At 50.3% G+C, this 14,017-nt stretch overlaps 1 protein-coding gene across 4 annotated transcripts in view; it reads right to left on the bottom strand.

The window, feature by feature from the left end:
* NDUFS1 (NADH:ubiquinone oxidoreductase core subunit S1) overlaps positions 1 to 14,017 on the bottom strand; it is a 104,184-nt gene that overhangs the window by 83,555 nt on the left and 6,612 nt on the right. For all 4 annotated transcript variants that reach the window (XM_030210695.1, XM_030210693.1, XM_030210694.1 and 1 more), the window contains exon 2: positions 3,319 to 3,404. In XM_030210695.1, the coding sequence (XP_030066555.1) occupies positions 3,319 to 3,400 (82 nt within the window). In that variant the 5' untranslated portion in view covers positions 3,401 to 3,404. The remainder of the gene's footprint in view (positions 1 to 3,318; positions 3,405 to 14,017) is intronic.

Genomic DNA, 14,017 nt, shown 5'->3' with positions numbered 1-14,017 from the left:
TCAACTGGTCCCCAGTTGAGCTTTGTGGGTGACTTGAGTCTGAAGAATCATATCTGGAGGGTTTCCCTGTCTCTGATGCCCCACAAATTTTTCTTCTTCCCTCCCCTTCACCTCTCCCATTTCCTGTGGAGCTATCCTTTTCCAGCAAAACCACCTCTATCTCTATCTGCGGGTTGATGGGCACAACTATGCCACAGGTTCTGGAATAGTGGGAAGCTACGTAATGGAAACTGAACTTTTTTCCTGGGAAAGAGAGTAACAGTAGAGGTGGAGTTAGGGTGAGATCAGTGAAGTACATGTGAGTTGTTTCATTTTGAAACTCTGCACTTGTTTTAACCCAAATTCTTTGGGACTGCAACGTCCACGGCATAAAGTCTGTCTACAGTACCTGCTCTGCAGGATGTTTCCCCAGTCTACTTGCAGGCCCATAGGTGTACAGTACATGCAGACCTGCAAGCACTGAAATGAGTTTTAAAACAGGCCTCTTAAATTCCTCCATTCCATTTTTTTGCTCCAAAGTTTAAATATAAGTAAATGCACCAGAATTCAAAGCACTTATCTATGTTTGATGCCTCAGTACTTATCAAAAACACTAGGTCCTGAAGAGGTGCTGAGAGAAGACCTGCTGAGGGGAGGAAAACTTCACTGGTGTATCTTACCTGCTGGAAACTGCATTCAAACTCTGGAAAAGGTAAACTTGTGGTTGAATAGGTAATTTCATTGTCTTTTTTGTTAGTCTACTTATTTAGCAAACTCAGTTTAGACTATAGTGTTGCCTTTTAAGTCTCTGTTATGGACTTGTATAAATAGTGTTTTAGAGTCTAGTTTAGTATTTTAAGTTGCATTTTAGAGCTGATTTTTCCTATCATAGTTCCATAAGCAGTCTCAAAAAGTTACATGCTTGATCTTCTGTAAGGTTTATTTTTTCACTTAGAAGGATGGGGTTTGGACTGTTGTATTACAAATTGTTTGCTCTAACAGAATTTGCTCTAACAGAATTTAACATCTCATTTTTTGGTGAATAAAGTCACCTTTTCCCAGAAATGGTCACATCTGTGTTTTTATAGAATAAACTTATAAAAGGTGCCTTTTCTGCCTTATTAACTTAGGCACCCTGTGATAAAATTACTCCCACTGTGCATGCAAAGAGTGACCAAAAACCACTTTCTAGCAGCCCTCTCTTGTTATGTTTTTCCTTCACACATATATTTCAATTCTTACTACTGTTCTTTTATTAACTTGGTTTGGATACTACCTTGCCTTACAAGCACAACAGCTTTTTTGTGCATTGAAAGTACAATGTCACACAAAGGGATGCTCCTTCAGGGGATATGCAGGCTCTATAGATGCATGAACATTCTAGATAGGATGGAAAATATTATACATGTCTTTATCCCTGAGAGGATTATCACCGCTGAAGGATGTCACTGCATATGTAAGCAATGGAGAGTTCTAATGTAATATAATTGGTAGCTTCAAGAAACAGTAATTAGACTCCAGGCCTCTCAAGAATGGCTATAAACTAAGCTCCTTTGCAATTGATAACTAGGAGGAATTTGTTAGGGTGGACCTGACTGATGATCCTTGGGATGAACAGTCAGGTGCAGGCCATAATGAGAGTTCAAGTTGAACCTATGAGGTTTCACAGGATGTGGGGAGAACGGTGCTGGATTTTGGGCCTGTCCAGAGTTGTAATACACAATACAATGCCTACTGCACTAACCGTCAGAAGGAAATTCTGAAGTAGACCCAAATGATGATCTCTGAAATATTCAACTTAATCTATGCCTACGTTTTCATTTTTAGGAACAGTTCACTTATGTGATAGCACCTGTTGGGAAGAGCCCATCCATCTGTCTGTATGCAAAGGCTTGTTTGTGCTTCTGCTTGTGGTTAAGGCAATGGAAGTAAAAGCGAGCAGGGTAGTGGGGAAGTCAGGTCCTACTACCTAAAAATGAGCTATAAACTAAGAAAGTTGGTGCTCCAAGGAACCCAACTCTTCTAACCCCAAAAAAGTGAAAAAGAAAAGCTGTAGTGGCATTATCAGTGCCGCTGGAGGCCCAACTCCTGGTAGTACATTAAGAGAAGTTGCGGTTGTGGCACTGAAACAGTCAAGCTGCTTACCAGGAACCCAAACTCCCAATGAAAAACAGGAATCGCAGCCACAGTGATGAAGAGACCCAACAGGGGGCAGCAGAGAATGAAAATAGTGAACCCAGTCATTGACGAAGGCAATGTGAATTGGTGTGTGTGGGGAGGCAAATAGGAGAGTGCAAGGGGTGGGGGAGAAGGGATATGGAAGAGTGACACAAGGAGAGAAAGAATAAAAGTGGAGGGAGGTATGGAAGGATGAGTGCTAAGTTTGTGACTGCAAAGGAGTGAGGAATGGAAGGGTGAGTGCAAGAAAGGCAAAGTTCATGAGGGAGGGATGAGGGGAAAGGAGAAGTGCCAAAGAAGAGTGTGCAAGGGGGAAGGGGGGGTATCAGAAGAGAGACAATGCAGGGTGGGGTTGGAAGCTGACATGAGTACAGGGGAGAGTACATAAGAAAGGAAGACAATCCCTCATAGTAACATAGTAAATGTCGGCAGATAAAGACCTACACAGTCCATCTAGTCTGCCCAGCAAGGTGGCCAGAGCGGAATCTGGCACTCTCAACTTCAGACTGAAGTGAATTAGTTGTATTTCTGTAAGGCCAAGGATTGTCCTAATCCTGGTTACTAGTTATAGCTACTTGTTGAGGAGTATAAATATTTTAGGGTTTGCAGTCTTATCTGTATACTAGTAAACAAAGGCCCATTTCTGAGCGCAATGAAACGGGCGCTAGCAAGGGTTTCATGGCTGCATGGCTCGTCGCAGTTTTACCTGGTTCGTGGCGTGCACCGCTGCTGTTTCCGTTGTAGCTCTGTGTGGGTGGCGGTTTTCGTGCCCCGCCCTCGATGTCATTGCGTTTTGACGCGAGGGCGGACCAGAGCTACAGTGTGGAAATCCGGAGTTTGTGGCCTGAGTAGATCATTGGAGGTGAGAATCTGCTCCGCCCTCAACATCATAACGTTTGACGCGAGGGCGGGGCCCAAAGACTGTGATTTTCGTGGCTTCAGAGCTTCGAACATACGAACCTTGGCTTCAGTGACGTCAGCAAACAATAGAACGTTGAGGGTGAGTTTTATATATATAGATTTGTTTTTATACATTGTTTTACTGTTTCTCCCAGTAATGTCTGTAATAGTTGAAGGATGGATAAACAAATTATGGTAAAATATAGCGCTACATATGCAGAAACATACTTTACATACGCATTACATTTTATAGGCTCTTACCATTGTTCTTTGCAGAAATGCATCCATTGGTGGATTGAGTGACCCCTGCTAAAGCTTTGCGGACTGCAGGCAACCGCAGCATGGTGCTGAAAAGAAATTTGAAAGACCATTTAGGAAGTAGCTCCAGCACAGAAACATATACATCACAGACCACATTTCACAGAGTAAATGAATGGATCAGCAGTTACAATCTTAACTTCTCTGCTAGGCAGACTGGATGCATCACCCTGGTCTTACCAGCTGTCATTTACTAAGCAACTACAGTGGGGGAAATAAGTATTTGATCCCTTGCTGATTTTGTAAGTTTGCCCACTGACAAAGACATGAGCAGCCCATAATTGAAGGGTAGGTTATTGGTAACAGTGAGAGATAGCACATCACAAATTAAATCCGGAAAATCACATTTTGAAAAGTATATGAATTTATTTGCATTCTGCAGAGGGAAATAAGTATTTGATCCCTCTGGCAAACAAGACCTAATACTTGGTGGCAAAACCCTTGTTGGCAAGCACAGCGGTCAGACGTCTTCTGTAGTTGATGATGAGGTTTGCACACATGTCAGGAGGAATTTTGGTCCACTCCTCTTTGCAGATCATCTCTAAATCATTAAGAGTTCTGGGCTGTCGCTTGGCAACTCGCAGCTTCAGCTCCCTCCATAAGTTTTCAATGGGATTAAGGTCTGGTGACTGGCTAGGCCACTCCATGACCCTAATGTGCTTCTTCCTGAGCCACTCCTTTGTTGCCTTGGCTGTATGTTTTGGGTCATTGTCGTGCTGGAAGACCCAGCCACGACCCATTTTTAAGGCCCTGGCGGAGGGAAGGAGGTTGTCACTCAGAATTGTACGGTACATGGCCCCATCCATTCTCCCATTGATGCGGTGAAGTAGTCCTGTGCCCTTAGCAGAGAAACACCCCCAAAACATAACATTTCCACCTCCATGCTTGACAGTGGGGACGGTGTTCTTTGGGTCATAGGCAGCATTTCTCTTCCTCCAAACACGGCGAGTTGAGTTCATGCCAAAGAGCTCAATTTTTGTCTCATCTGACCACAGCACCTTCTCCCAATCACTCTCGGCATCATCCAGGTGTTCACTGGCAAACTTCAGACGGGCCGTCACATGTGCCTTCCGGAGCAGGGGGACCTTGCGGGCACTGCAGGATTGCAATCCGTTATGTCGTAATGTGTTACCAATGGTTTTCGTGGTGACAGTGGTCCCAGCTGCCTTGAGATCATTGACAAGTTCCCCCCTTGTAGTTGTAGGCTGATTTCTAACCTTCCTCATGATCAAGGATACCCCACGAGGTGAGATTTTGCGTGGAGCCCCAGATCTTTGTCGATTGACAGTCATTTTGTACTTCTTCCATTTTCTTACTATGGCACCAACAGTTGTCTCCTTCTCGCCCAGCGTCTTACTGATGGTTTTGTAGCCCATTCCAGCCTTGTGCAGGTGTATGATCTTGTCCCTGACATCCTTAGACAGCTCCTTGCTCTTGGCCATTTTGTAGAGGTTAGAGTCTGACTGATTCACTGAGTCTGTGGACAGGTGTCTTTCATACAGGTGACCATTGCCGACAGCTGTCTGTCATGCAGGTAACGAGTTGATTTGGAGCATCTACCTGGTCTGTAGGGGCCAGATCTCTTACTGGTTGGTGGGGGATCAAATACTTATTTCCCTCTGCAGAATGCAAATAAATTCATATACTTTCCACAATGTGATTTTCCGGATTTAATTTGTGATGTGCTATCTCTCACTGTTACCAATAACCTACCCTTCAATTATGGGCTGCTCATGTCTTTGTCAGTGGGCAAACTTACAAAATCAGCAAGGGATCAAATACTTATTTCCCCCACTGTATGTTTTCTCAGTAAAAGGGAACCCTGAAGGAATGAGATAAAACAATGTAAGTCCCCAAGGCACAGGGCTAGTTACATTAACCACTAACGCTAAGTGCGGCTCCCTAGCTCTAATCTCTCAATAATACATACTCACACACCCCACAACATGTCCAGAGGCTTTCTGCTAACACCGTCTCCACTGTTTTTCTTCATCAGGACTCTGCAGCTCTTAGCGAGTCTGATTTATACAGCATATAAACGTCCACTATTCTTGCAAGACTGTGTGAAGACGTTTGGAAACTATGGACCTCTTTTACAAAACCACGCTACAGATTCTCGGTGCGGCAAATGAGAGAAAGCCCATTCAATTCCTATGGGCTTCCTCTCATTTGCCAAGTGGGAATTGCTCGCGCAGCTTTGTAAAAGAAGTTCTCCGAGGACAAGCAGGCTGCTTGTTCTCACGACTGGGTGACGTCCGCGGCAGCCCCCACCAACCGGAAAAAAGCTTCGCGGGACGGTCGGCACGCAGGGCACGCCCACCGCGCATGCGCGGCCGTCTTCCCGCCCGTGCGCGACCGCTCCCGCCAGTTCCTTTTTTTCCGCGCCTGGAGAGAGTCGTGCCTTGCCGCTCTCTCTACTTCAGCCGCCGGATTCTTGCGATCGCGTATACGCGGATCGCGCTTCGTTAATTTAATTTCCTTTTATTATCTTTTCTTTTTACAAAAAAAAAAAAAAAAAAAAAGACTGCGCGTGTGGAGCACGCGCTCCCCTTTTCCCTCGCTTCCAGCGGGGACGCTACATTGCGGCCTAGTGGTCGCTCGGTCGTTTATTTTTTCGTGGTGTGATTTTAGCCACCATTGACGACTTTGACTTCGCCGACGCGATTTTTCCGTCGATGTCCTCGAAGGTCCCGAGTGGATTTAAAAAGTGTGGTCGCTGCGGCCGGCCGATCTCGCAGACCGACACCCACGCTTGGTGCCTCCAGTGCCTCGGGCCGGAGCACAATCTCAAGTCGTGTGCTTTGTGTCTCGGTCTCCGGAAACGGACTCAGGTTGCGAGGCAAGTTCTGCGGGACCGTCTTTTTGGAACTTGCGCCGGCCCCTCGACGTCGACCTCGACGGCATCGGTATCGAAGGCCGGTTCTTCGGTACCGGTATCGATGCCCGAGACATCGGCACCGATGGCAGCGACCCCAGGAGAACAGGTCCCGTCGGCCCGCCGGCCCGCCGGTGAGAGTGGGGTTGAGAGGCCGCGTGGGCAGTCGGCCCCGGTCACTCCCTCAGCTCGTGAGCCACGGGACCGAACCCTGTCTGACCCGGTGCCTCGAGACCGAGGGGGATCGACCTCCTCCTCCTCCATGCCCTCCGGCGCCGGTGACGTGCATCGAAAGAAGGACAAAAAGCGTCGTCACCGGACGCCCTCGGTGCATCCTGAAGAGGAGTCGACGCCGAAGCGTCATCGTCGAGAGGAGAGGTCCCCGTCGGTTGTGGAGGTACCGACGCGTCGGGGTTCCGGCACCTCGGTGCCGTCTCCTGGCTCCCAGCAGCTTCCGGCACCGACACCCTTACCGGCCCCACCGCCTTTCCCGGCAGCGGGCCTGGACGAGTGCCTCAGAGCCATCCTTCCGGGGATCCTGGAAGGGCTGATGCGCCAGGCTGTGCCGGCGCCGGGGGTGCTTGCGCCCTCGGCACCGATGACTGTGGCGCCGGCGAGCTCTAGCCCGGCGCCGGAGCTGTCGACACCGCCGCCGCTTGCGGTGCCGGTCTCGACTGCTACGCAGGTGGAGTCCCCGTCGACGTCGATGGAGGGAGCTCCGTCCCCGCCGGCGCGGGAGTCCACCGCTCGACGACACCGAGACCTCGGTGCCTCGACGTCGAGCCGGGCCCGGTACAGGACTCAGCTACATGAGCTAATGTCCGATACCGAGGATGAGGACTCGTGGGGGGAAGAGGAGGACCCTAGATATTTCTCCTCAGAGGAGTCTACGGGCCTTCCCTCGGACCCCACGCCTTCACCGGAGAGGAAGCTCTCACCTCCTGAGAGCCTCTCCTTTGCCTCCTTTGTGCGGGATATGTCGATCACCATTCCCTTCCCCGTGGTCTCTGTGGAAGAGCCGAGGGCCGAGATGCTCGAGGTCCTCGACTATCCATCACCACCTAGAGAGTCCTCCACGGTGCCGCTGCACAATGTCCTGAAGGAGACGCTGCTCCGGAACTGGGTGAGACCGTTAACTAACCCCACCATTCCCAAGAAAGCAGAGTCCCAGTACAGGATCCACTCCGACCCAGAGCTCATGCGGCCCCAATTGCCCCATGACTCGGCGGTCGTGGATTCTGCTCTCAAGAGGGCACGGAGTTCGAGGGATACCGCCTCGGCGCCCCCGGGGCGGGAGTCTCGCACTCTGGACTCGTTTGGGAGGAAGGCCTACCAATCCTCCATGCTCGTGACCCGCATCCAGTCATACCTGCTCTATATGAGCATCCACATGCGGACCAATGTGCAACAGCTGGCGGACCTGGTCGAGAAGCTCCCGCCGGAGCAGTCCAGGCCTTATCAGGAGGTGGTCAGGCAGCTGAAGGCATGCAGAAAGTTCCTGTCCAGGGGTATTTTTGACACCTGTGACGTGGCATCTCGTGCTGCGGCCCAAGGTATAGTGATGCGCAGGCTCTCATGGCTGCGCGCCTCTGACCTGGACAACCGCACCCAGCAGAGACTGGCCGACGTCCCTTGCCGGGGGGATAACATTTTCGGTGAGAAGGTCGAGCAGATGGTGGACCAACTGCATCAGCGGGAAACCGCTCTCGACAAGCTCTCCCACTGGGCGCCTTCAGCATCCGCCCCCACTGGTGGGCGTTTTTCCCGGGCACGGCAGGCTGCACCCTATTCTTTTGCAAAGCGTAGGTACAACCAGCCGGCCCGAAGGCCTCGTCAGGCACAGGGACAGCCCCAGCGCGCTCGTTCCCGTCAACAGCGTGCGCCTAAGCAGCCCCCTGCGCCTCCACAGCAAAAGCCGGGGACGGGCTTTTGACTGGATCCACGGGAACATAGCCGCCCTACAAGTGTCCGTACCGGACGATCTGCCGGTCGGAGGGAGGTTAAAATTTTTTCACCAAAGGTGGCCTCTCATAACCTCCGACCAGTGGGTTCTCCAAATAGTGCGGTGCGGATACGCCCTGAATTTGGCCTCCCTGCCTCCAAATTGTCCTCCGGGAGCTCAGTCTTTCAGCTCCCATCACAAGCAGGTACTTGCAGAGGAACTCTCCGCCCTTCTCAGCGCCAATGCGGTCGAGCCCGTACCACCCGGGCAGGAAGGGCAGGGATTCTATTCCAGGTACTTCCTTGTGGAAAAGAAAACAGGGGGGATGCGTCCCATCCTAGACCTGAGAGGCCTGAACAAATTCCTGGTCAAAGAAAAGTTCAGGATGCTTTCCTTGGGCACCCTTCTGCCAATGATTCAGAAAAACGATTGGCTATGTTCCCTGGATTTAAAGGACGCATATACTCACATACAGATACTGCCAGCTCACAGACAGTATCTCAGATTCCGCCTGGGCGCACGCCACTTTCAGTATTGTGTGCTGCCATTTGGGCTCGCCTCTGCCCCACGAGTGTTTACCAAGTGCCTCGTGGTGGTAGCGGCCTACCTACGCAAGCTGGGAGTGCACGTGTTCCCATATCTCGACGATTGGCTGGTCAAGAACACCTCGGAGGCAGGAGCCCTCCGGTCCATGCAGTGCACTATTCAACTTCTGGAGCTGCTGTGGTTTGTGATAAATTACCCAAAGTCCCATCTCCAACCGTCCCAGTCTCTGGAATTCATAGGAGCGCTGCTGAATACCCAGACGGCTCGGGCCTTTCTTGACGAAGCGAGGGCCGCCAATCTCCTGGCCCTGGCTTCGCAGACTAGAGCGTCCCAGCAGATCACAGCTCGGCAGACGTTGAGACTTCTGGGTCATATGGCCTCCACAGTTCATGTGACTCCCATGGCTCGTCTTCACATGAGATCTGCTCAATGGACCCTAGCTTCCCAGTGGTTCCAAGCCACCGGGAATCTAGAAGATGTCATCCGCCTCTCCACCAGCTGCCGCACTTCACTGCTCTGGTGGACCATTCGGACCAATTTGACACTGGGACGTCCATTTCAAATTCCACAGCCCACGAAAGTGCTGACGACGGATGCCTCTCGCCTGGGGTGGGGAGCTCATGTCGATGGGCTGCACACCCAGGGTATGTGGTCCCTCCAGGAAAAGGATCTGCAGATCAACCTCCTGGAGCTCCGAGCGATCTGGAACGCACTGAAGGCTTTCAGAGATCGGCTGTCCTACCAAATTATCCAAATTCGGACAGACAATCAGGTTGCAATGTTTTACGTCAACAAGCAGGGGGGCACCGGATCTCGCCCCCTGTGTCAGGAAGCCGTCGGGATGTGGCGCTGGGCATGCCAGCACAGCATGCTTCTCCAAGCCACATACCTGGCAGGCGTAAAACAACAGTCTGGCCGACAGACTGAGCAGAGTCATGCAACCGCACGAGTGGTCGCTCCATTCCAGAGTGGTACGCAAGATCTTCCGAGAGTGGGGCACCCCCCTCGGTGGATCTTTTCGCCTCTCAGACCAACCACAAGCTGCCTCTGTTCTGTTCCAGACTTCAGACACACGGCAGGCTAGCGTCAGATGCCTTTCTCCTTCATTGGGGGACCGGCCTCCTGTATGCTTATCCTCCCATACCTTTGGTGGGGAAGACCTTACTGAAGCTCAAGCAAGACCGCGGCACCATGATTCTGATAGCGCCCTTTTGGCCCCGTCAGATCTGGTTCCCTCTTCTTCTGGAGTTGTCCTCCGAAGAACCGTGGAGATTGGAGTGTTTTCCGACTCTCATTTCACAGAACGACGGAGCGTTGCTGCACCCCAACCTTCAATCCCTGGCTCTCACGGCCTGGATGTTGAGGGCGTAGACTTCGCTGCGTTGGGTCTGTCTGAGGGTGTCTCCCGGGTCTTGCTTGCCTCTAGGAAGGATTCCACTAAGAAGAGTTACTTTTTCAAGTGGAGGAGGTTTGTCGTTTGGTGTGAGAGCAAGGCCCTAGAACCTCGTTCTTGCCCTGCACAGAACCTGCTTGAATACCTTCTACACTTATCAGAGTCTGGCCTCAAGACCAACTCAGTAAGGAATCACCTTAGTGCGATTAGTGCTTACCATTATCGTGTGGAAGGTAAAGCCATCTCTGGAGAGCCTTTAGTCGTTCGATTCATGAGAGGCTTGCTTTTGTCAAAGCCCCCTATCAAGCCTCCTACAGTGTCATGGGATCTCAACGTCGTCCTCTCCCAGCTGATGAAACCTCCTTTTGAGCCACTGAATACCTGCCATCTGAAGTACTTGACCTGGAAGGTCATTTTCTTGGTGGCAGTTACTTCAGCTCGTAGGGTCAGTGAGCTTCAAGCCCTAGTAGCTCATGCTCCATATACCAAATTTCATCACAACAGAGTAGTGCTCCGCACCCACCCAAAGTTCCTGCCAAAGGTGGTGTCGGAGTTCCTTCTTAACCAGTCAATTGTCTTGCCAACATTCTTCCCCAGGCCGCATACCCGCCCTGCTGAACGTCAGTTGCACACATTGGACTGCAAGAGAGCAGACACAGCCCCACAGACAGTCCGCCCAATTGTTTGTTTCTTTCGACCCTAACAGGCTAGGGGTCGCTGTCGGGAAACGCACCATCTCCAATTGGCTAGCAGATTGCATTTCCTTCACTTACGCCCAGGCTGGGCTGACTCTTGAGGGTCATGTCACGGCTCATAGTGTTAGAGCCATGGCAGCGTCAGTGGCCCACTTGAAGTCAGCCACTATTGAAGAGATTTGCAAGGCTGCGACGTGGTCATCTGTCCACACATTCACATCACATTACTGCCTCCAGCAGGATACCCGACGCGACAGTCGGTTCGGGCAGTCGGTGCTGCAGAATCTGTTTGGGGTGTAAATCCAACTCCACCCTCCAGGACCCGAATTTATTCTGGTCAGGCTGCACTCTCAGTTAGTTGTTCTTCGTAGGTCAATTTCTGTTGTAAACTCGCCGTTGCGAGGTTCAATTGACCTGGGTTCTTGTTTTGAGTGAGCCTGAGAGCTAGGGATACCCCAGTCGTGAGAACAAGCAGCCTGCTTGTCCTCGGCGAAAGGGTATGATACATACCTGTAGCAGTTGTTCTCCGAGGACAGCAGGCTGATTGTTCTCACCTACCCTCCCTCCTCCCCTTTGGAGTTGTGTGTTTCATCTTTTGCTAGTTATTCAACTGGCGGGAGCGGTCGCGCACGGGCGGGAAGACGGCCGCGCATGCGCGGTGGGCGTGCCCTGCGTGCCGACCGTCCCGCGAAGCTTTTTTCCGGTTGGTGGGGGCTGCCGCGGACGTCACCCAGTCGTGAGAACAATCAGCCTGCTGTCCTCGGAGAACAACTGCTACAGGTATGTATCATACCCTGCTTATGTGAATCCAGCATACCGAGAGCCACACGATGCTGGAAGAAAACAGAACAGCAGTCCCAGAGGCACTGCCTGCAGCAAGACTATGAGAAAGGTCAAAGGACATTTACAAACTAGGGGGGAGACAGCTTGGAAGGATTGGGGGATAGGCTGATGCCAGCTGACTGTGAGAAGAGGCTGACTGGTATAAGGTCAGGTGATAATACATATTGGGGATGCCAGTTTTAAGTATGTGAGTTAGGGAAAACAAGATGGGCTGAGGAAGAGAGTCTGAAAAACCAAATTTAATTTTATTTACACATATTGCTCCGAGTATGCCTGAGCAGCTACACTGGCTACATCATTGGAGTGTGACTCACACCCTTTATTAGTAAGGGCTGTGGGCACCTTCCTCTTTATCCATCACTGGTCCTAGATCTTATGTTGAAGTCTTTTTGCCAATGTGGTCCTTCCTTCAAAAATAGTGAAGATCACTGCCTTAGACAACTGCTATGCTCTTTGCACATATAAGTACATAAGTACATAAGTAGTGCCATACTGGGAAAGACCAAAGGTCCATCTAGCCCAGCATCCTGTCACCGACAGTGGCCAATCCAGGTCAAGGGCACCTGGCACGCTCCCCAAACGTAAAAACATTCCAGACAAGTTATACCTAAAAATGAGGAATTTTTCCAGTCCATTTAATAGCGGTCTATGGACTTGTCCTTTAGGAATCTATCTAACCCCTTTTTAAACTCCGTCAAGCTAACCGCCCGTACCACGTTCTCCGGCAATGAATTCCAGAGTCTAATTACACGTTGGGTGAAGAAAAATTTTCTCCGATTCGTTTTAAATTTACCACACTGTAGCTTCAACTCATGCCCTCTAGTCCTAGTATTTTTGGATAGCGTGAACAGTCGCTTCACATCCACCCGATCCATTCCACTCATTATTTTATACAAGATACATATCAAGATGTGTCTAGCACTGTACAGAGACATATGGGAAAATTAGGTTCTTACCTTGGTAATTTTCTTTCCTTTAGTCATAGCAGATGAAGCCATTACGTATGGGTTATGTCCATCAACCAGCAGGGGAGATAGAGAGCACTCAAACTTTCACAGTGCCCTCTTGGCCAGCTAGCTCCACTGCCTCTTCAGTATTTGAAGCTTCCAAAGCAGTATGGCAAACCGCAATGGGAATCACAAGAGCTTTCCTCACAGCAAACGATGGCCCATCACAAGGGCATGAACTCATAAAGGAGGGAATACACATCCTCCTGGAGGGAATGAACTCATCCTCCTATTTATAGAACTGGAGGGGAACACACGCGCCTCCTGGAGAGAATCAACACATCCTCCAAAAAAAACATGCTGGAGGGAATGAACACATCCTCCGAAATTTAAACTGAACATGAATCCTGAAGATTGTTTTCCAACTTTCTCCCAAGGAAGGAACTTCAGGAAATTAGAACAGAACCTGAAAAACAGATTCACAGCATACAGACAATCATACAGGGAGGGCTCATGGCTTCATCTGCTATGACTAAAGGAAAGAAAATTACCAAGGTAAGAACCTAATTTTCCCGTCCTTGTCATCAAGCAGATGAAGCCATTACGTATGGGATGTAACAAAGCAATCCCTAGATAGGGTGGGAACAAGCCACACCACGCGCTAGCACTTGTGCACCAAAACGCGCATCCCTCCTGGCAGCCACATCCAGCCTGTAATGTCGGGCAAAGGAGAGCTTAGAAGCCCATGTTGCTGCACTGCATATATCTTGAAGAGAGAGTGCTCCAGTTTCAGCCCAAGAGGAAGAAATCGCTCTAGTAGAATGTGCCTTAAAGGCTACAGCAGATAAGCTGAAAAGATAGTTTCTTTGAGCCAGCGGGCAATAGTGGCTTTAGACGCTGGAGACCCTCTGCGAGAACCGGATAGCAAAACAAACAGATGATCAGAAGTCCTGAAAGAGTTAGTAACTTGCAGATACTGCAGCAGAGTCCTGCGCACATCCAAAAGGTGCAGCTGCCCAAAAGATTCTGGAAACTCTTCCTCTGAAAAAGAGGGCAAGAAAATAGGTTGGTTTAGGTGAAAGGCTGAAACCACCTTAGGCATAAAGGAAGGCACGGTCCGAACCGTGACTCCGGACTCTGAAAATTGCAGAAATGGGTCTCTACAGGACAGCGCCTGGAGCTCTGACACCCGTCTCGCCGAGGTAATGGTTACCAGAAAAACGGCCTTCAGTGTCAAATCTTTCTCCGATGCTCGCCGAAGCGGCTCAAAAGGAGATGCCTGCAGGGTTTTCAAAACTAGCCCCAGGTTCCAAGCTGGACAGGGTGCTCGCACTGGAGGTCGGAGCCGAAGCACCCCTCTAAGAAACCGTGCCACATCTGGGTGAGCAGCCAAAGACACGC

Source organism: Microcaecilia unicolor, chromosome 7 (genome assembly GCF_901765095.1).
Source record: "Microcaecilia unicolor chromosome 7, aMicUni1.1, whole genome shotgun sequence".
NCBI classification, from domain to species: domain Eukaryota; kingdom Metazoa; phylum Chordata; class Amphibia; order Gymnophiona; family Siphonopidae; genus Microcaecilia; species Microcaecilia unicolor.
The sequence above is the reverse complement of the archived record's forward strand: the minus strand, read 5'-3'. Positions and strand labels throughout refer to the sequence as shown.